The sequence below is a fragment of the Myotis nattereri genome (genome assembly GCF_964212035.1).
Source record: "Myotis nattereri genome assembly, chromosome: 4".
In the NCBI taxonomy this organism is placed as follows: Eukaryota; Metazoa; Chordata; class Mammalia; order Chiroptera; family Vespertilionidae; genus Myotis; species Myotis nattereri.
The window spans coordinates 31,201,529-31,225,240 of NC_138079.1; the positions used below are offsets into that span (position 1 = coordinate 31,201,529).

Sequence of the window (23,712 nt, forward strand, 5' to 3'; positions counted from 1 at the left end):
ATGGTGAAAAGACAAAGGAGAAAGAGCAACTATTTCGACGGTGGGATTTAAAAATACACCGTATTTTTCTAAAACTAGCTCCTAGCTTATGCCGTGAGATAATTTAATCACAATGTTAACGTGCTAGGTTATGAAATCTTGAAAATTAAGATTCAGAAAAGTATAAGACAAATTTCACAGGTGAGAAAAAATATCTTACAAAAACCAGTCAATAAATTTTCTCTAAGGAACAGGGAATGTGGTACAGAAATGACTTATTCTGCTTTACGAAATCTGTCAGTGAGCATCCTCATAGTCTCCTGAGCTCAGACTTAACTTCTGACTGATGTAAGGACCACGCTAAATCCATTTACTTAAACTAGGATGACTGAGGCTCCCCTTTCCCTGCCCCAAACAAGCACTGCGCTGAACAGAAGAAGCTGTGTGACTTGGCCTTTTGTAGGGTCTTCATTGGTCTCTCTCTCTTTTATAAATATGTTTTTATTGATTTCAGAGAGAGGACGGGAGAGAGAGAGATAGAAACATCTATTATGAGAGAGAATCATCGATAGGCTGCCTCCTTCATACCTCCTACTGGGGATCGAGCCCACAACCTGGCATGTGCCCTGACCAGGAATCAAATCCTTGACCTCCTGGTTCATGGGTCGACACTCAACCACTGAGCACAACGGCCTGGCTGATCTCTCTTTATTAGTGTCTGACTGGTGCCAACTAACTAACACATTCAAACCATCACTAAAAAATAAGGCACGTGGGTTCCTTTAGTCTGATCTATATCCCTTTCACCTTGCTCATACTTGCCCTGACACCCTGCTAGAGGTGTTTACTGTAGACCAAATGCAATCATGCCCCACCCAATAAACCATGAGTTAGGATGTGTTCTGGAGATGACAGGCTGCTCAGCTGCAAAAGTCTGTGTTTAAACAAAGAGTCGAACTTAATGCTTTCCTGATATTAAGTTTAAGGGCATTCTAAAAGTCTCTGGAGCTTTTGACATATGTGTCTATATTTCAGGCTGTCAAGAAGAAAAAGTAGTAGTTTATATTTAGCCGTTAATAAACACCAAAATGGACATATAAGTAACTCTAGTATTAGTGGTTAATGGGAGATAGACTTTCAAATTCAGATATTTTCAAATCATCTTTTATGTTGTAATTGCCAAAATAGAAATCAAAACTAACTGGTTATAACTGAACTATTTCCTAAGAAATATATTTAAGGATAGTATATTCAATGACACAGTCAGACATAGCATAAAGGAACCTGAGAGACAACTGGTTCAATGCTGACTTTATACAATGGGAGACCTGAGGCTCAAAGAAGTTAAGTGACTTGCTCAAATCAGGTAGCTAATTAGTAGCATAACTGGGACTAACTGGCCCCTGGTCTCCTGGCTCCCGGGTCAGTTCTTAACACGGTCCTACAGTAGGCTATATCCTATTTCTGATAATATTGTATTTTCTCTGTTCTTCCCTTTCAGTTACTCATGCTCCAGAAAGGACAGTAAGGTGGCCTGTGAGTTAATTTTGGAAATAAAGTAGAAGAAATGGAAGACAGCAAAGTAAGTCCAGATTTCTGAAGGGCCTATGGGGATGAAGTCGGAACAAAGTGAGGGCGACCCGACCAGGTGGATTCATGGTGGGGCTCAGGAGAGGCCAGAGGGGCCATGCTGGGCTCTTGTGAGTCCTAGTATGAGGAAGGCAGCCAGTATTGGGGAGACAGGGAAGCAAGGAAACTCAGAAAAGCAGTGAGGGTAGCTGAGGCATGTTAATAGCAGAGGGAGAGAAAGTGAATCCCTGAGTCTGCTTTTAGGTTCTGAACCATCCCACCTCTCTTACTGACAATTAAGGGACAGGCTCTCTTACCTACTGCTTTGTGTGAGTCTAAGTTCTCTATTTCCCCAAAGCTCAGCTAACCCAAACCCAAACAATCCACCATCATAACTCATGAGAGCGTGTAGAAACTAAATATTCCTACCATGAGGATGACAATTCATTAGTCAAAATGAACTCTGCTGTCAGACCTGGATTCAAATATCAGTCCTGCACTTACCAGCTATGCTGCTTTGAGTAAGTTACTTAATTTCTCTAAGTATGTTGCCTTAAAACTAACATTTATGGATTCATACGATTATCTATTAAGGTTAACTATGTGCCAGTCCCTGGACTCATTGTTAATATTTCTCATTACCTATGAGTAAATTATACTTAGATCCTCTAATGAGTTTAATACCTGGTCTATAAGTAACAATTTGGGGGCAAATCCCTGCTCTAGTGAGCTAAGATTCTAAAATTCCTTAAATCTCGAAGAGTTTTACAGTCATAACAAGAAACATAATGACAGATAAACAGAAAGACTCAGGCAAAATTCTCCCATTAGTAATACTAAAGACACTTGCCTCGTAACACATATACACAGAAAAGAGTACTATGAAAAAATTGTACGTTATCATCGCTTTCTTGAGTTCAAAGGGCTTTCGATTTTCCATGAGCTTTGGTCCCAGAGAAGTGACAAAATAGACATAGAGTCCCAAGATGATGGTTTGTGGCAGAGGTGATGACATTAAGAACCAGTCTTCAACTCTTGGATCTAAGAGAAAAACAAGATGTAAGTGCACATCCACTTAACCAAGAGATAACTAACAGCAACCAGCATTTCTTTAAGTGAGCACCTAGACCAGGGGTGGGCAACCTTTTTGTGAGTGCGTGCCAAACCAGCAAAATCTCTGACTCAAAATTCTTCTGCATGCCAACCTTAATTTTTTGAGAACATGTTACGCCTACTTGATATTTCTTAAGGTGTACGTATGTGAAGAACCTTGAAGAAATAATAAAATTCATTTGAGCGACAAAAACACAGTATATGATGATGAAAAATACATTTATTTTTTAATGTATACATGTACACTGATAGTCAGACAGAAAACTTTATGACTCTGTTTGATATTATCAGTGGGACTTTTGCTGCTGCATCACTGATGACAGAGATTTTACATCAGGTTTATATTTCGTGACCTTCAGGGATATGCACGAGCTACTACTTTCATCCGTCAGGCTACTCCTATTACAGTGATGGCGAACCTATGACACGTGTGTCTGAGTTGACACGTGAACTCATTTGTTTGGTTGATTTTTCTTTGTTAAATGGCATTTAAATATATAAAATAAATATCAAAAATATACGTCTTTGTTTTACTATGGTTGCAAATATCAAAAAATTTCTATATGTGACATGGCACCAGAGTTAAGTTAGGGTTTTTCAAAATGCTGACACGCCGAGCTCAAAAGGTTTGCCATCACTGTCCTATTACGAGACTTAACAAAATTCATCACTGAGAACAAAGATTCACAAGAGTATGTGGATGAAACTAAAACACTGGTTGGATCTAGGAAGGCAGGGAGAGTTAAGGCAGAGGCATAGAAATTGCTCTTCTCCTCTCTCGTCAGTCCATGTCTATGGTCTTTAATATAACTTGTTATGTAAAATTATATATTTATTAAGATGCACCTACACTGAATTTATCTGAAAAATAAAAAAGTCGATATTAAGAAAAAAATTGTAAATGGAAGATTATAAGTGAGGGTTTCGCATGCCAGCAAAAGTTACTGGCGTGCCATGTTTGGCACGCGTGCCAGGGGTTGCCCACCCCTGACCTAGACCCTAATGTTGATAGCAAACTATGTGAGCAATGATCACTACCATCTTCAGAGTAAAGGGAAATTACCAGGGATAGTGATGGGGTTAGAAACAGTGAGGCTGTTAGCACCAGAGGCTTCAAAGGGCAAAGGAAGGTAGTTACCACAACCCAGGAGAGAGTCATATGGAGAAGCCCCCTGCAGAAGAGCTATGACCTTCAGTTGAGGGATTCAGCCATCACAAGGCAATTCTTCAAGTAAGGGGTCAGGGGAACTGATACCCCAACACCACCCTTCTCCCTCTCCCCAGTTTCCTAGGATTCTCCATTGGCTGAACCCAACCAGAAACCAGAGGGCAGGAGATCAAGCCCATGGATATAGTCCATACTGGTCATTCTCCAGGCCCCAGCACAGCATGTGGAGTGGATCTGGAGGACAGAAGATACCCAGCAAGGTCCTACCCCCCACCATAACCAATAGTAACATTTTAGAGTTCCTCTATCCAGACATTCTTTTATATACAAAAAGTACACAAATATCATCAGCCACATTAATACGTCTAGTTTTCATCCCCAATGAAATAAGGACTTAAAACCAAAATCAAAGAACCCCTGCAAGGATGTTAATTAACATTATCACTTTTGGATGGTGACAATACAAATGATTATTTTTTTCTAAATGTTTCTGTTAGTAACACACATCACATGTAGGATTGAAAACTAGGGTTTTTTTAAGTGTCAATAAAGGAATTCCTGAATTGGAGGTTTATTTTATTTTATTCTTTCATTGACTCAGCAGGGGGGAAAGTCAAATGACATCATCATCTTTCTGTTATTCTGCTGGCAACAGTACAAACAAAACAAGTCAGGAAAAAACATACTGGGCTGGCTCAGGAAGTAGAAGAAAATAATTTTAAAATAAATAATCTTTTCTTATAATTTAACATTTTAAAAACACACCTTTTTGAAAACCCTGTGAGGGACTTTAACGTGCTACAGATTTTTAAAAAATCATATCCTTAGGGAAAAGCTGATTAATTAGATTTATTGTTATTTGAAAGCAAATAATAAAACAAAACATTATTCTTTTTAATCCTATTTCAGCAAGCTCTGGAGTTTTGATCCTGGCTTCCCTCTGACTTGGGGCCACTGACTTAAAGTCTCTTTGCTTAGTTTCCTCGTCTAAGAACTGGGCATAAAGCAGCATGTATCGAGGGGAAGGGATTTTGGGGGACTGGGTGAATGAGGTGAAGGAATTAAGAAGTACAAATTAGTAGTAACAGAATAGTCACCGGGATGTAAAGTACAATATAGGGAATGTAGTCAATAACATCGTAATAATTATGTATGGCGCAAGGTGGGTACTGGAAATATTAGAGGTAACACTGTAAAGTATATGATTGTATGACCACTACACTGTACACCTAAAACTAATACAAAATAATTTTGAATGTAAAGTGTAATTGAAAAATAAAATAGCTTGTATCTCATAGAGGATTTAGTGAGTTACTGTATTCAAAGAGCCCAGGACAGCCTAAGTGCTTAGTAAAAGTTATGACAGCAGGTCTCAATTCAGCAGAGCAGTCATCTCTGGAATCTTTAAAGGTCAAGTAGCCAAAAAATGACCCTGATCCAACTAAATCAGAATCCTAGGATCCCTATGGGTCCTAGGCATCCATATTTTGAGAAAAAGCTTCTTTGGGTCAACTTCTTTCTCTTATATTTAGGGCCTAAGAGTCCCTCACCATTGCCCTGCAGGAGTCATTTCTGTGGTTTCCCTGCCTCCTGATCCACTCAGCAACATCTGGTCTTCCATACAACTGCCAAATTCCTAAAAGTATAGTTGTACTCAGATTATTCCTCTGTGTGAATTAACGCTCTTTCTGAGCAGATAAAATTAGAAGTCTTTAATATGATGCTCATGACTCTGAAAACTGTTTATTTTCCATGTGAGGTAGAGGGCTCCCCATGATGAAAAGTGTACAAGTCAGGTGTGGATGGTGACTTTGATGGGGGGAGGGGGGTGGTAGATGATATTTAAAGTTAATCCTGAATCAGTCTATGATTTCACAAACTGCAAAAGGTCAGGTGCGAGGTAAGTTCTGTCCCCGCCCCCCCCCCCCGCCACCCCCCGGAGAGAAAAAGGCTGATGATGCATCTTCTATTTGGCATCAGAGTTGGGTTTAAGTGCATAAGTAGAGCCAAGATGAAAGCAGAGGATGCGAAGGCAGGCTGTCTGAGAGTCTGTATCCCAGTGATTACCAAAGTTCTGACTTATTACTAGTCTGATTGTTCTATTCTAAGTGTGTTCCAGAGAGAGAGAGAGTACAGGGAAACTACAAGTGCCACATTCACAGAATATTAATGAACTTGTCCATCAACTGCTTGTAAGGCAGCGTTCTCTTCTCAAGTAGCAGGTACTAGCTCAACGAGTTCTCCCTTTAAAATCCCAAGCACCAATAAGATGAAGAAGATGGGAGGAAAAGCAATCATGTACCTCAGTACTTTGTGAAGTATTAAAGATTCAGAATGGTAACACTCTTACTCAGACCCCATCGTCTTTGCAAAAAGGTCACAACTAAGTCTGAAAAGTTATTAGTACCACCCAAATACAAGGAAAGTTGCTTTTTAAACAATTGAAAACATTATAGTATTATTTCTAAAATCTGACACTTCATATCTAGAATCATAATAAATCCTCTTATAGCTTAAGTAGTAACTAAACCATTTTAAAATCCTGTAGCTGTGGAATTTTCCACCTGAAATAACTATGCATGATCACAACTTCTCTAGCAATAAGAAAACCAAAGAGAACCAAGTTTCTTGGAGGCGACTTAGGATTAGGGCCAAAGCCAAGAATACACTTGAAATTCTTGGCCCTTGATCGGGTGCTCAGAACTTCCCAGGGTAAGCAAAGTACAACTGAACTAAGATGGCCAGAAAGGATTCCTAATGGCTTTCAGAGATCAATACCACACTACCCAGAAGCAAAAACCCTCTCCTCTTTTACCTGAAAGTGTTCTTATGAAGATGCAAATCTCTACACAAACTTTATAAGCCTTCTAGCGTCCAACAGGGGAAAAAATGTGAAGAAACCTTTACAAACACGATATGCTATATTAAAAGCATTTTAAGATGAAAATGCTCTATCAAGCATCTGTAACCACCACCCCCCACTTGCTTTGTGAACCTTCCCAAACGACAGAAGCACTTCCATGTATATTATCTGCTGGCTGGTAGCTGTCATTCTAACAAAGAAACTGAGACTCACAGACAAGAAATCCTTAGTTCCAGATCACCTAGCTAGTACACAGCAGTGTCAGGACTAACATTTAGGTCTTTGCATTAAATATCCCCTACCTTCCTCCGCTCTTCAGACTTCACATTAGCCCAACTTCAGGTACGTAGCACTACCTGACTCTTCCTCTCATTCTTCTTGCACTGTTTGCAACAGTCTCCAGGACCCTCCTTGTCTCTCCATAACCACCCAGCCCTGGGTCACTCCTTCTTCTGACCTAATATTATCCAGCTTTTAAATTCCTAATAAAAAGTAAAGAGTTGATCCATGAATAAAAGTAGAAGTGGAATTCAGACGTCGTTCCGTTTTAAATATTTTATGCTACTAGCACTATATAGGTAGTCATCATCATTTAAATAGATTTGGTTCTTGAGTTAGCATATTGATTATCTGAATCCCTAGGGTGCCTGCATTTGGAGTAGTGAATAGCAAGGGCTGAATAGCAAGGGATCTGTTCTTCCAAACAGGTCTATTTAAAAAAAAAAAAAGTATCCAAATCTACTTGGTTCCCAAGTTCAAATCATAAGTGTTCAGGTAGCAAAGTGCCTCTCCCATTCAGAAGCATCCTGAATAAAGCCATTGCTGGCAATAACTGTGATCTCCCTCAGGAGCATTAGGGCAGAATCAAGCCGAAGAGCACTTTTCTCCAAATCACTTTTAATGGCCACTCAGTTGGAATGTACCATCACTTACTAACCCATTCTCTCACTGGATATTAAAACTGTTTTCACTATTATAAGCATCTCCATGAACATCTATGTAGCTCTATCTTTGTACATATCTGTAATGAAACCCTAGACACTTCTTTACTAATTAGTAATAAAAATAATATTTTGAAAAAAAAATACTCTGGGTGTCCTTGAGAGAGTGTTAACCTGCAAAGTCTCTCATTCCGTTTCAGTGAAATCCTATTAAATGTGGGAATCTGACATAAGAAGGAAGGATGAGCCTCAATTAGGAAATATGGTTACTTACCAGCATCCTTGATCCAATTATCATAAAGACGCACAGTCCTCGATGTAAGATCACTGAAGGCCATCTTCCACAGGACTTACTGGCTCTTACAGTGGGTTCTTCAGTAAAACAAAAAAAGGAATGCATTATGACCTATGAATGCAAATAAAGCCAAGTTTCTAGTAATACAATATAAAATGCTAAAGATTTAATAGGAATAACTGGCAAGCCAACAAAGTTTTACTGAGGGTAAATGCATTAGTGAACCACATTAAAACCCTGATGCAGTTGCAAACATTTAAGATTTTTCATCATAGTAATAACAATGCTTATGTTGCTGAATAAAGCTGACATTCTATGTACAAGATACAAAAGGAGTAACTGAATCTAAGAACTTTCGTGGGAACATCTCCCCTTTAGGCAACAATCAGATCAGGAATGGACTGCACCTCCCATGGCAATGCTGAGCTAAAAACCCAGGAGAAGAAAATCGAAAAGACACACAAACTCTCAGAGGAGCTACTCTGATCCAGATTTATAGCTGATCAGCAGGCATATGAGAGAGGTCTTCTATATGTAACTTTTTATGATGTAAGTAGAACAGAGGTAGAAAGAGGGAGGGAAAGAAGATTCACAAGAGCCAAGGAGAGGCTGCCTAGTTTATCTGAACAGAGAGACAAGAATAGTTGGAAAAAGACCAGTATGGTGTTTCCTCCAAAAATTAAAAATGGAACTGCCATTGGACCCTGTAATACCACTGATAGGAATACTAGACGCCTGGCACATGAAATTCATGCACGGGTACAGTCCCTAGGCCTGGCCTACAATCAGGGCCATCTTTCCCAGCTGCCTACAGCCGCCCCCCCCCCCGCCCCCACCCACCCCCAGTTCCCCGTTCACCATCGGGTGATTGGTGCCTGATGGCCAGGGGAAGGGACCGAAAATTCGGCTGTTCCCACCTGCTCACCAGCCCTGCCCCTGCCATGGGTGGCCATCAGGTGATCGGAGTCTGCCTGCCTGGGAAAGAGACCAAGAGGTGGTCAGTGCACCTCATAGTGACTGGTCCAGTGGTCATTCTGGTCGTTCTGTTGTTAGGGTCAATTTGCATATTATACTTTTATTATATAGGATATCCCAAGAAAACAGAAACACCAATCAGAAAGGATATATGCACCCCTATGTTCATAGCAGCACAATTTACAATAGCTAAGATTTGGAAACAGCCTAAATGCCTATCAGCAGATGAGTGGATTAGAAAACTGTGGTACATCTACATAATAGAATACTATGCTGATGTAAAAAAAGAAGGAATTCTTACCATTTGCAACAGCATGGATGGAACTCAGAGCATTATGCTAAGTGAAATAAGCAAGTCAGTGGAAAATAAATACCACATGATCTCACTCATTTGTGGAATATAAAGACCATTATAAACTGATGAATAAAAATAGATACAGAGGCAAAGAAGCATTAAACAGACTGTCAAACTACAGTGGGAAGGCAGGGGAGGTTAGGGGGGTGGTAAGAGCCTAACCAAAGGACTTGTATGCATGCATATAAGCATAACCAATGGACGAAAGACATTGGGGTGGGGGGGTTAAGGCATGTGCTGGGGGGTAGGTGAGGTCTGGGGGAGGTCAATGGGGAAAAGAAAGGAGAAATATGTACTACTATCTGTAATACTTTAAACAATAAAAAAAGACCAGTAAGGAAAAACTATTGGTACTATATATTAAAATATGTTCTAAATCTTCAATAATTAAAACAGTGTGAAGAGGCAAACCAATGAAATACAACAGAATGTCCAGAAATGCACATTGGGGAATTTAGAATGGTAGTTAATATATTCTAAGATGTATACTTTCCCACATTTTAACATCTCTAAAATCAGCATAAAATGAATAGTTATTTGATTCCAATTCATACGGTGGGAAGATGAAGAAGTTCTGCAGCTCCCTTGTCTTATGGTAATGTAACCTCTACAGCTCAGTAGTCCTGCGCTTTTTCCATGGACCCCCTTAATTCCTAAAATTTCCTTTGGCCATTTTTTTTATTGGATTGTTTATCTTCCTTTTGTTAAGTTGTATGAGTTCCCTGTAAATTTTAGGGATTAAACCCTTATTGGAGATAACATTGGCAAATATGTTCTCACATGCAGTGGGCTTTCTTATTGTTTTTTTTTATGGTTTCTTTCGCTGTGCAGAAGCTTTTTATTTTGATGAAGTCCCATTTGTTTATTTCCTCCTTAGTTTCCATTGTCCTAGGAACTGTATTGGTAAAGATACTGCTACGACAAATGTCTGCTATTTTGGTGCCTATGGCTTCTTCTAAGATTTTTATGTTTAAGTCCTTTATCCATTTTGAGGTTATTTTTGTGTATGGTGTAAGTTGGTGGTCTAGTTTCCTTTTTTTTGCAAGTGTCTGTCCAATTTTCCCAACACTATTTATTGAAGAGACTGTCTTGACTCCATTATATGCTCTTGCCTCCTTTGTCAAATATTAATTGAGCATAATGGCTTGTGTCAATTTCTGGGTTCTGGGTTCTGTTCCACTGGTCTATATGTCTGTTCTTGTGCCAGTACCATGCAGTTTTGAGAACAGTGGCTTTGTAGTATAGTTTGATATCTGGTATTGTGATCCCTCCAACATTGTTCTTCTTTCTCAAGATTGCTGCAGCTATTCGGGGCCTTTTTTTTTAATTCTAGATGAATTTTTGGAGAGTTTGTCCTAGGTCTTTGAAGTATGCCATTGGTATTTTAATGGGGATTGCATTGAATCTATAGATTGCTTTGGGTAGTATGGTCATTTTAATGATGTTGATTCTGCCAATCCATGAACATGGTATAGCCTTCCATTTGTTCTTCCATTTGTTCATGTCTTCCTCTATCTCTTTTGTCAGCATCCTGAAATTTTCTGAGTATAGGTCCTTTATCTCCTTGGTTAAAATTTATTCCTAGGTATCTTAATTCTTTTGTTGCAATGGTAAATGGAATTGCTTTTTTAGTTTCTCTTTTTTTTTCTTTTTTTTATATGTTTTATTGATTTTTTACAGAGAGGAAGGGAGAGGGACAGAGAATCAGAAACATCGATGAGAGAGAAACACAATCAGCTGCTTCTTGCACACCCTCCACTGGGGTGTGCCCACAACCAAGGCACACGCCCCTGACCGGAATCGAACCTGGGACCCTTCAGTCCACAGGCTGTCGCTCTATCCACTGAGCCAAACCAGTTAGGGCTAGTTTCTCTTTCTGTGAGTTCATTATTGGTGTATAGAAAAGCCATACACTTCTGGGTGTTAATTTTGTATCCTGCTACATTGCCGAATTCATTTATTAAGTCTAGTAATTTTTTGATGGAGTCTTTGGGGTTTTCTATGTACAATATCATGTCATCTGCGAATAAGGACAGTTTTACTTCTTCTTTTCCAATTTGGATGCCTTTTACTTCTTTTTGTCTGATCGCAATGGCTAGTACTTCCAGTACTATGTTGAACAGGAGTGGTGAGAGTAGGCATCCCTGTCTTGTTCCTGTTCTTAGGGGAAATGGTTTTAGTTTTTGTCCATTGAGTATGATGTTGGCTGTGGGTTTGTCATATATGGCTTTTATTATGTTCAGATATGATCCTTCTATTCCAACCTCCCAAGCTCTTTTTACAAAGCCAGCATTACCCTAATCCCAAAACCAGATAAAGACAATACAAAGAAAGAGAATTACAGGCCAATATCCCTCATGAACATAGACGCCAAAATTCTCAACAGAATACTAGCAAATTGAATCCAGCATTACATTAGAAAGATCATACACCATGACCAAGTGGGATTTATTCCGGGGATGCAAGGATGGTACAATATCCACAAATCAATAAACATGATACACCACATAAACAAACTGAGTCTTTCTTTTAGTATTCTAAAATAAAACCATATATATAGTATTTCTAAAGGTGGCATCTCAAATGAGTGGGCACTAAATTATCAGCAGTTATTTAATAAATATTGTGATACAACTGGATAGCCATCTGCAAAAAAAAAAAAAAAAAGTTGGATCCAAACATTATACTGTAAACCAAGATAAACACCAAGTAGATAAAATTTTAAATAAGAAAATTAGAGCCATAAAGTACTGAATGACAACTTGGGAGAACACTTTTATAACCTTGGCACGGGACCTTTCTAACTTTGACTTAAGCACCATTAGACATAAGAGAAGACTAACAAATTGAACCATATGAAAACCAAAAAGAAAAAAAACACCAAATGAAAAATGCACCAGTTAGTGAAAGCAAAAGCCCTATTACAAAGGGACTGGTTAATGAATGATAATACATCTAACACCATGAAACAGTAAACTGTTGTAAAAAAGAATGAGGAAGTTCCCTGGATGCTGATGTGGGAAAGTATCCAAGATAAATCTCTATGTGAAAAAAGCAAAGGAAGGTACAGAATTTTTAAATGACTACCTTTTATACAGAAAAAGACAAAAGAAGAAAGATTATAAATTTATATTTATTTATTTTAGCATAAAAGGAACTCTGAAAAGATATCCACGAGAAAGGGAATGGGGAACAAACTGGGCTGAAGGGGGTGGAAGGAAGATTTATATTGTTTATTTATTTATGTGACTAAGAATTAAAATATTTTAAAGGAAAAAATAAAAGAATAAAATCAGTTGTCTCTTTGTTGGGACAATTCCTACTTAAATACACATAAAATGCACATGTACACAAAAGAGGGGCTGTTATCTTAATTCCTCAAGGGCCCGTCAGCTCCAGAACCTCTCTCCAGTCCAGGAAGGTATCTCAGCAGGCCCCTGCTTCGGCACATCCTGTGTCCTCAAGCTGAGTTCACATTCAAGATGTGGTGATGCCAGGGTCTTTCCAGGGTCAGCTTAGACTCTGGTTTTCCTACGAATGTTTCTATAGTGAAGGTGTGATGTGGGGTTAGGAGCAGAGGCTGTAGGGTAACTGTGACTTTGGTTTGAATCCCACTTAATAGCTGTGTGAACCTCGGCAAAAATTAAAGCTCAATTTCCTATTCTGTAAAACAGGAATTCTATACCTACCAAGATAAAATAAACTAACTCATAGAGTTGTTTTGAAGACCATAGGAGATAATATATATTTGTAAAGTTTAGAGCACAGAATCTGATAAAGAATGAACACTTGCCTGGCCAGTGTGGCTCAGTGGTTGAGCGTCAACCTATGAACCAAGAGATCACGGTTTGATTCCCAGTCAGGGCATATGCCTGGGTTGCAGACTTGATCCCCAGTGGGAGATGTGCAGGAAACAGTCAATCAGTAACTCTCTCTCTCACCCTTGATGTTTCTATCTATCCCTCCCTCTCCCTTCCTCTCTGAAATCAATATAAACATATTTTTAAAAAAGAATAAACACTCAGACATTATCATCTGTAGAGACAAGTTGTACCAATTTAATTGGGAAACATGTGGCCAAACTCATTATCTTGTACAGTTGAATAGCAGTTTATGGAACAAATCTAGAGAAAACTCTACTACTTTAGCTTGAAAGCCTGTATGTCACAGATTATATATGATTCTTCCTTGATGTTTTCCAATTGTCTCTATGTGAGTGTTCCCCTTCATCTTAACCACTGAGGTAACAGACCTCAAGCCATTTTCATAATTAAACTGCCAAAATAATGCTGTTTAAATTCTTTAGAATCAGACTGAAAGATTCTAATTCTATATGGCATGTGGTGGGGTTACATTTCAAAGTATTATTCTATTTTCTGTGCAATTTCCACCTTCCCCCCACCCCCCTTCGCCCCCATTCATTCCACCATTTTCCTCTCAGCCCATGCTGAAGCATAGACTCAAAGAAACCACAGTCTAATGCAGGTAAGAAATATTCACAGGCTATAAACCATGGTTTCTCTAATCCTAAAGACTACACAAGGTTGAGATGGAGGAAGAGACATGATAGTCAGAGGAGCAACTTACACTGGATGGGACGAAGTGGCAGAAACAGACATCCTCAAGCCAGAGAGAGATGAGGACTAGAGAGGTAGGGAAGGGGTCCATTAGCCCAAGTTTTCTGGAATAGAGACTCTCTCATTGATCCTTTGCTTGTAATACCCTGCCATCTAACAGTCCTTAACACTTGTGGGCCCACCAGAAAAGGAATGTCCATAAATGTGTAGGGATGGGGCATGAAAAAAACAACAAAAAAACCTGATCCATTTACCTGTTGAAACTGAACTCAAACTGCTGAGAATTTCCTTATAAGCTTGGACAGTGATGGACTGAATGCCAATGCTACATTGGAGGAATTGGATTAAAAAATTAATGACTGAATATGGGGCAACCTGGGTTATCCTGCAAATATAGTGCTACCCCTGGAGAAGAGCCAGGCATCCCGCCTCCGCCCTGATCCTCTACCATGATTAAACATGGACACTTGGTTGCTAGATGCTGGAAACCAAGATCAACAGTAATTAATATAAATGCGAGAAGTCCACCAAAAGGCTGAGTTTGGGCTTTGATATTCACAGAGTGAATTTGCATTTTATTACCTACTGCTGACTCAATGGCCTAAAGCAAACGCCTCCAAAACCTGGTAATCTTACTGTTTACTAAACATTACCATTGATATGTCTGTTTGTATTCCTAAAAGGCAATTGTATATTCTAGTAAATAAAAGCAGACTGGAATGGAGACTCAGTGGAACTTGACTACTACAGTCAAGTTTTCCCCTGGCTTCCCCCCATAATTTCAAAATTAATATTTCTTGTCTTGTGTGTCAATTTGTGCACCAGCTCTTTCTCCAAGTCTTTTAACCCGAAAGCTACACTAGCCGTGGCCTTTCACAGCTAGACAATGGTACATAGAGATGGGAAGAAACTTATTCTATGTGCTCAAGGTATAGAGCTATCTTCTAGATGACAGCAGAACTAGGACCTTGACAACCAATTTAAAATACTTAATGCCATACAAGTTCAGGGCTCTCATGTATGTGAAGCAGAAACTTAACACGTAAAAACAGTAGATGACACACTTCCATTAAGCGTGGAAGAGACAAGGGAGGTGCTACAGGGGAAGAGAACAAAGCTCCCTGTCAGAGTTGGTCTGCCTCTAAAACACGTGGCAGGCTTTGAGTGAACAGGAGCTTGTTGATGGGGGACTGGTGCTGGTACGCCATTGCCCAGCCCCTGCAACTGGCCCATGAATGTTGCTCCTTATTTTTGACAGTATCACATAGTGACTGGGTCATTCAGTAAAGAAGGTGCTTAATCTTTCCAGACTAGCTTCTTTAAGTCTACATTAAAGATGTCAAATTCAAATGTGAGAAATGTGCTTGCTGCCTACAGGAGAAGGCCCTTTCCACGGGGCAGCTTACCTGGGGACTATTCAAAGCCACAAGCTGCTTATGTCAGCACCAGGACATAGAGAATATGCTTAAGGTACCTTAACAGTAACTTATTTTAAAAGTCGTCACAGGCAGAACTCATCTGGGAGAACCTCTTGCTGGAATTCACTCAGATGGGGATGGGACCTTGGAGTTGTCTGTGGTAGGAAGTACCTCACAAGAGTTCAGAAATCTAAACCCAGGGCCAACTATTTCCAGGTGGACCCTCAAACACAGATTTATCCAAATCCTGCAAAACATGTTGGGGACACCCTCTTGAGGGAAAGGAGTGGTAGAGTCAGCATATGGCTTTCCTCAGGCATGTCTATGGACCAGAAATAGGGCCATATTCTTTTCCCTTTTTCGTTTGATGTTTGGGGGGTTGAGAGGTTCTGGGCTCCCTCCATTGATCTCTGTTTTGGAACTGTGTTATATCTGCTGGTGATTTCAGCAGGTCCTTTATTTGCCCTAAAAGTCCTCTGACTCTTCTCTCGGTTTGCCCTGTCTCTCTAATTATAGAATAATGCATTGGGACCAGATCCTCGGCAAGAGTACTGATTGCTCTGCTTCGCCTGGGAGGCTCTCTGTTATAAGAGTAATAATAAGGGCAATAAATAGCATAGATAGCATTTCGCTAAAGGTTCGACATGAATTGTATTTTCTAGTGGAGCCTGTGCCTAATATAATTGGTTTTCAGGATTCCATTTGTAACAAGTTGTCATATTAACATGCTGAGATTGTTAAGTGAGTATCTAATATAAGGTTTGTCTCCTGGCCCAAATTCATGAGTTATGACTGTGCTGCAGAGCTCGAACCAGATAGAAATGCAATCGGCACTAGTCTGGAGGGTCATGTACGTAGAGTGTTATATTTTCCAGAAGCATCTGACTTTAGTAGGTCCTCTATTAAGGGAAAGCAAAGAAGTGAAAATCAAGATGAAATAAGAGAATACTAAGGAATGGAGGGGATGGTAAAGATATTTGTTTTGAGGTCCTGCTTGACATGGAAATTACAACTCTTAAGCCTGATTGAAAGGCAAGCCTGACTCTATTCATAGAGAGAGGGTTCATATGCACTATGATGTCACTGTTATTGGGGGTGGGAAACATCCATTTTATTTAAACACTAGTGGCCCGGTGCATGAATTCGTGCACTGGTGGGGTCCCTCAGCCTGGCCTGCACCCTCTCGCAATCCAGGACCCCTTGGGCCCAAAGGCCAGGCCAAGGGACCTCACAGGTGCACAAATCCGTGCACTGGGCCTCTAGATCTTTGGTTAATCTCTTCCTGCCCTTCCCCCTCCCCCCTTTCCTCTGAGATTCATCAGTCTGTTCTATGTTTCCATGCCTGTGCATTGAGCGTCTGCCCCCATCATAGCTACTGGTTGAACAGTTGCTTAGGCTTTTATATATAGAGATGCCGTATTACAGTCAGAACAACAGAAGTTTGTGGAATTGGTATAACAACAATTAGAAGTGTGAGTTCAACCTTCTGCTGTCTGTGTTTATAGGTTTACAGTATATTATCTGTACCATCAGAGACTGTGATACATGATAATTCTAAAGAGCAGATGTGTAAAAGTCACTAGAAAGTGTTCTGTGCTGCTGCACAGCGTGCTTAACTTCTTCATCACATTTTGTTTTTAAAAGCACTAAGATTAGTTTATTCTGTGCCCGTATCACCAGGACAAGCAGAGTGCACTTAGATGGATGGACTCACTGCTTCATTTCAAATGTGAAATATCCCTGCAGAGTAATCTCTTCAGGTCACAGTGACAGCAGGCACTGTTTCTCAAAGATCACTGCCTTTCTTCCTTGTGGGGTAACCACTCTTTCCCCTTATTCCAGGCTCTTCCTTCCCCCTGAAGCCTTGTGCTTCCCCATGTGACTGAGGGGTACAGATAGGAAATACAGTACCGATTACCCTAAAGAAGCTGCTGCCGTCCTAATTCTTTCTCGGTGCTTGGTGTGGATATTGGCATGTGACACAGTTCTGGGAAGGGGAATTTGGGGGCTGCTGGGAAGCACTGGGGAGTGTTTTGAAGCTCCTAAAAAAGACACAAGACCCGCTCAGTGCCCTGGATGAAGGTGCATGAGAATGTGACATTTGGAAGGACTGCCACCATTTTATATCAAAACAGAAAGTAAACCCATTTAGAAGACATTTCCCTGGACTGCATTTCCTGTGATAACGCCTCCCTTACTGCTGAGGCCATTTTGAGTTGAATGTTCTGTTACTTACAGAGGAAAGCATCTTCCTGATATGATAACATATTTGAAAAAAGAGAAAGTTAGCTGTTTAGTATCCTTATTTGATGATATTTGTGTTGATAATTTTGCTTGTCCAGAACACAAGGCTTACATTCTAGTTTTCTGTAATTTACTACGACCTAAGATGTAACAATGATTTTCTCTTTTACAGCGGCTTGAGAATATCAAGCGTATTTCACCCTTGAAATCGGAAGTTTCTTTCCTTACATCCTGGGTGTATGTGCTGACTCAAAGACCTGCTCCCAGATATTACATCTCTTGTGAGTTGTTTTGAATCACCAGATAAATCTTTTCCAATACTGACTACACCTCCTATTCCTGTTCCTGCCCTTCTTGACCCAGATGCCTTATCAATCCAAGTGACATTCATTAACTGAATCCTTTGTCACGATTTTTGTATTTATTCCTTATACTATGTGTGTTGTCATGTCTGAGAATGCTTAATGCAGCATTAAGAAGAGGTTTCCAAATCTGGCCCATCACCAGACTCTCCCCAAACATATTACCTATATCCACATCTCTCTCCACGGAATTCTGATTATCAACCAGGTCTGGCAATCATTGATATAAGGACACAGAAGAGAGAAAGATTGTAGTGATCTGATTCCACACCTAAGGTAAATGGTTTCAAATCTCATCTGGCAAAGTCAATTATGTAAGAACAAAATTATTTCCTTATTGCTTAATATTTAATACATCTTTCTTTATTCTTTGGGGGGATGGTAGGAACTTATTTCAGTGGACTCTAAATATGACCACCCCTCTCAGCAAGTTAGAAAAAAATTAGTTGGGAGGAGGAGTCCTTTTAATCCTATATGTTTTCTGTTAACATTGCCATCCTCCAAGACTGCAGCGTCCCGTCAGGTCTTTGGCCAGTTGTCCATGCAGGTCTATGTTGTTGCTAGCTCCACGACTTCATTTTCTGCAGCTCTTCTGCATTAATTCCTTCTCTGTGGAGGGTACTCAGAAGTCTATCTCTGCTCTTGTGTCACATGGGAGCAAAAGAAATTCTCTGGCTGCCTAAGGCCCCATAGCCACCTGTTCCAGCTCTACCCAAGCAACAGAGCCTGACCCCTTCTGCTCTCTGTTCCCATAATCCTGCTGGGCACCTCACCAGGGCTGTTGCCCTTCTCTCTGAGGTCTGCACTAATTGCCTTCCCTCTGATTCCCCCTCCCTCAAGCCCAAAGCATGCTCTTCTGTGCTCAGAGACATGGAAGCCTCAGAGGGTTTCCTCCCAAACCTCTCATCTATGCCCTTGAGTTCTTCTGTATGGGTAAGTGCCTGAGCTTTTGTAATTCAAAAGCTAGGATAATACTTTCTGTTTCTCTGCCTTTTGCTGTCTGTTTCATTCCCAAGACAATTTGCACAACCTAGCCATTAAATAGAAATGGCAAGGTGGGGGGGGGGGGGGCAGGGGGAGCTGAAAAAGGAAATGCCAAGGAGGAACATAGTATATAAAACATTAAAATAACGCACAAAATCCTGTATGGTAGGTATAACAAACATGCACTTTTGCTTCACGCTGTGTGTGCATGCACACATACTCACACACAACACACAATGATTAGCAAAATTAAAAATCTGTCATTTGAAATAAATTTTCACTGAGTCTATTTCACATTCTAGATTCACTGGTGGTTTTTTTTTTTTTTTTAAATCCTCACCCAAGGGTATGACATTGATTTTTTAGAGAGAGAAGGGGGGGAGAGAGAGATAGAAACATTGATGTGAGAGAAACATAGATTGGTTGCCTCCCACACATGCCCCTATGGAGGACTGAACCCACAACCCAGGTATGTGTCTGACCAGGGATCGAACCCACAGCTTTTCGGTGCACAGGACAATGGCCCAACCCATTAAGCAACACCGGCCAGGGTACAATTCATAAATTTTAAATTGCACATTGTTCTCAGTAGCATTATGAAATCTCACTCTCTCCCACTCAGGGTATAAATCCCTTTGTCCAGCGTATCCACCTCACTTCATCTCATCACATAGGCATTGTATGTATCATGTCACATCATCACAAATAGAAAGGTGAGTACACTGCAATAAGATATGTTTAGAGAGAGCCCACATTCACATAACTTTTATTACAGCACATTGTTATGTGTTCTACTTTATTATTAGTTATTGTTGTTGAACTCTTACTGTGCCTCATTTCTAAAGTAAGCTTTGTCATAGGTGTGTATGTGTAGGAAAAAAACATAGAATATATAGAGTTTGGTGCTATCTGTGGTTTCAGGCATCCACCGAAGGTCTTAGAACATATCCCCCATGGGTAAGGGGAGCACTACTGTAATTGCCAAAGTGATTGCTGTGAAGAAAACGACTCTTATTTGGATGAGTCAATGCTGGTAGTTTACTTTAAACCAGTGGTTCTCAACTGGGAATGACTTTGCCCCCCCAGGGGACATTTGTCCATTTCTGGAAACCTTTTTGGCTGTGTCAACTAGGGCGGGGGTATTCCTGGCATCTCGTGGGTAGAGACCAAAGTTGGTGCTAAACATTCTACAATGCTCAGGACAGCTCCTCACAACTATGAACTGTCCAAAATGTCAATACAGCTGAGGTGGAAAAACCCTGCTTTAAACAACCAAATTATTACTTCATAGTCATTTTTCACATTTTAATATACTTAAAAGTTTCTGACCCCCTTCCCCCAGCCTCAGTCTTACTAAATCATAGGGACCCAGCAACTCAAATCCCCAAATCTTTGCAGCACTCAAGCTCACAAACTCTTTGAGGCTCCTCCTACTACTTCACTACAGAGGGTGCAGGTGACAGGGGCAGTTGGTTCCAGTGAGAAAACAGCCGATTGATATCTAGGTGGAAGCTTCCCTAGCAATCTTTGAGTTGTTACTGAGAAATGTATTTCTTATCTCAGGGTTTTTCTCCCCCATGACAGCAGGAGCGGAGACTCCATCTGAACTCTGGTTTTCTAGAGTCATAACCCAGAGAGAGGCCATCTGTGATACTCACCTGGGAAGCCGTGTCACCACCCCACAGGCTGAGTTCTATCACCTGTTCTGACGCACTCTGAGCTGCCCTGTCCCTTTCTATTGAGTCAGGGTGCGCCACCTTTTCCTTGTGCTCTGAGCTGGCCTTTCCCTCCTTCCTTGCCAAACCATCCTCATTTGAAGGTGTGTTTCCCTTATCAGTTCTCCAATGACCAATTATCACTTTTGTGTAATAGCTTAATTTGCCCTGTCTCCTTCTCCTCCCTTATTTTGAACAGGGGTAAAGTTTCAAACCACCACCCAAATATGAGGCCAGAGTTGGCTTTTCAACAGAAAGTTTCCCCAGTTCCATCGCAGACCTCCATCCCTATGCTGGTACCTTCCTGCAGCTCATTTCGATTTACTAGTATGTGTCCCTGAGCGGCATCTGTGGCTAGCCCAATCTGTTCTCGAAGGTTGGTGCCTTTTGTCTGCTTTCCAAAGGACAAGTGGATGGGGCCTTGCCCTCAGGCAGCCTCTGCATGTGGAAAGATTCTAGAAAGTAGGATAAGTAAGGCTGAGAGGAGAAAAGCATCTGAAAACCTGTCCGGATTGGATGTCTCTAGGAAATATAAAATTATATATGTATGACCCACCAGACTAACAGACTACAGTGACGGCTGGAACCAATGGGACTTGTTTCTCTTTCAGGAGTACTAGAGTACCTCAAGGGCAGCTTAATCCCTGTTTGTAATCTGAGTCCTAGTACAATGACCTAAGCAAAATAGGCGGCAATAAAAATCTGCTGAATGAATTTTAAAATGTAAAACAAGGCAGGGTAAGAACAAACACTCCACCCCTTAGGCCTTCTTCTCCACTTTTTTTTCTTTTTCAAATGAATGCAATATGCCTGTGTTCATTTTCTCTTCAAACAAAAAGTCTTTTTTTAGCATCTGTTATTGTGCAAGGAAGTGCTGAGCAGGACACAATATTACTTTTAAAATATGGTCCCTGAATTCAAACAACTTCCAATTTGGCAGGAAAAAATAAATACCTATACAGATATCTAAAATGCAAAGCAGAATGTAAAGTCACACGAACAGTTCCCGTAGACTCCTACAGCCTCTAGAAATGGAGAGTCACATCTGGCTTGTGACCCGGAAGAAAGGCATATGGAGGAGAGGATACATGAGCTGAGCCTTGAGAATAATGATTTCAATAGGCAAAAATATGTGCACCTGGAAAGAAGAGAGGCGTGAATCATTTGTTTATTCAATGAATATTCTTGAGTATCTGTAATGTGCCAACCACTGTTTTAGGTGCAATATCTAGGTGGAAGTTTCAGTGAAATAGTAGAAAACAAAACAAAATCCTGCCTTCATGAAGTTATAGAAAAACTCCCGGTGTGTTTCCAGAGAATTTGTTAGTCTGTTTTGGTAATATACAGAATGGAGGAAGGGAACAACAGAAAGATCAAAACAAGAAAGGTAGATTCCACAGATTGTGAAGGAACCAAAGGCCAGGCTGAAGAATTTTTTGGATTTCGTTCTGTTGACAGTGAGGTGTCATTACAGGTTTCTCAACGAGGGACTGTCTTAATCAAAGTGGTGTTTGGAAAGATTAACTGGGTGGTAGAGTCTAAGGCTGGATGACTGAGGGTGCGGTTTGGAAGCAGGGAGAATAATTACGCAGCTATTGCATCTACTGGGAAGGATCCAACATAAGTATCATTTCCTTTGAGATGCCATCCCTGATTCAATCAGATCAGGACTGGTGTCCCACTAAGGTATTCTCATAACCATTTGTCTCATCTACGCTAGCACTTATTGCATAGCATTGCAAATGCCTGTTTATTAATTCGTCTTTCCACTCATATGAAGGAAGAGGTGACCCTCATTATCTTTGTGTTCCCAATGCCTAGACCAGTGTCTGGCACGCAGTATAAAATATCTGTGATATGAGTGAATAATCCAGTGTTAGGGGTTAAATTCTGTGCCCTCAAAATTAATATATTAAAGTCCTAACCCCCAGTACCTTAGGACATGATCTTATTTGGAGCCAGGGTCTTTACAGAGGTAATCAAGTTAAAATGGTATCACTAGAGTGGGCCCTAATCCAATGTGATTGGTGCCCTTTTTAAAAGGAAACATTTGGAGACAGGCATGCATATAAGAAGAGCACAGTAAGAGCATGAAGACGACCAGCTACAAACCAAGGAGAAAGGACTGGAACAGATCCTTCTCTCGCAGTCATCAGAAGGGCCCAATCCTGCCAACCCTTTGCTTTTGAATTTCTAGCCTACAGAACTATGAGGTGATGAATTCCTGTTATTTAAACCACCCGGTTTGTAATACTGTGCTACAGCCTCACTAGCAAACTGATATGAAAATGTTCATCGAACTTGCAGAAACCTCCAGAATTAGAGCTCAGGATTAAGGTCATCATTAACTATAAATAACAAGAGGTGATGACATGGGAGCCGCATAAATTGCTGTGATAAGTAATAGAGGAGGAAATATGGCAAAGGGCAGCATCTCAGGAAACACCCATGTTTAGGAAATAGAAAGAGAAGCCAGGGACAAAGATAAAGACGCAGCAGAAAGCTGCAGAATAAAGCTGCCTGGTAGAACCTATCTTCAAATACTGAAAAAAGTAAAGTAAGTGGTCAAAAAAACTGTCCACAAATTTTCACAGAAGCAACCACATAAGGAAGGACCACAGACAGATGTTCAAAATCTCAAAAAGTTGTGTGGCCCTGGGAAGGCTCTGGAGCAGAGCAGCAACCATAGGTGGCAAAGCTCCTAATGCCACGTGGCCTCTTCCCCAGCTGTACTCTTTTTTTTAAAAAAAATATATTTCTTTATTGATTTCAGAGAGGAAGGGAGGAGAAAGCGATAGAACATCAATGATGAGAGAGAAACATTGATCGGCTGCCTCCTGCACGCCCCCCACCGGGGATCGAGCCCGCAAAGCAGGTATGTGCCCTTGGCTGGAATCGAACCTGGGACCCTTCAGTCCACAGGCCAACGCTCTATCCACTGAGCCAAGCCGGCCAGGGCCCCAGCTGTACTCTTGATGGAAACAACAACAACAACAACAACAACAACAACCTGGGAATTCCAACTGTACCTGAACCTTGGGAATCCCTCATTTGAAACACAGAGGTCAAAGCCATTAGGGGCATTCCGAAGAGAGTGTCTTCATCTCCTATATGCTTCCTTAGCTGTATGTGAAACTACACTAGGCTGTGAGTG

General features: G+C 40.6%; 1 protein-coding gene across 1 annotated transcript in view; it reads right to left on the bottom strand.

Annotated features, from left to right (window-relative positions):
* Window positions 1–23,712, bottom strand: part of ELOVL7 (ELOVL fatty acid elongase 7) — an 88,658-nt gene that overhangs the window by 23,672 nt on the left and 41,274 nt on the right. Inside the window, exons 2-3 of the mRNA XM_081088784.1 lie at window positions 7,908–8,005; window positions 2,399–2,589 (exon numbers count right to left, since the gene is read on the bottom strand). Of these exons, the coding sequence (XP_080944910.1) occupies window positions 2,399–2,589; window positions 7,908–7,971 (255 nt within the window). The 5' untranslated portion in view covers window positions 7,972–8,005. The remainder of the gene's footprint in view (window positions 1–2,398; window positions 2,590–7,907; window positions 8,006–23,712) is intronic.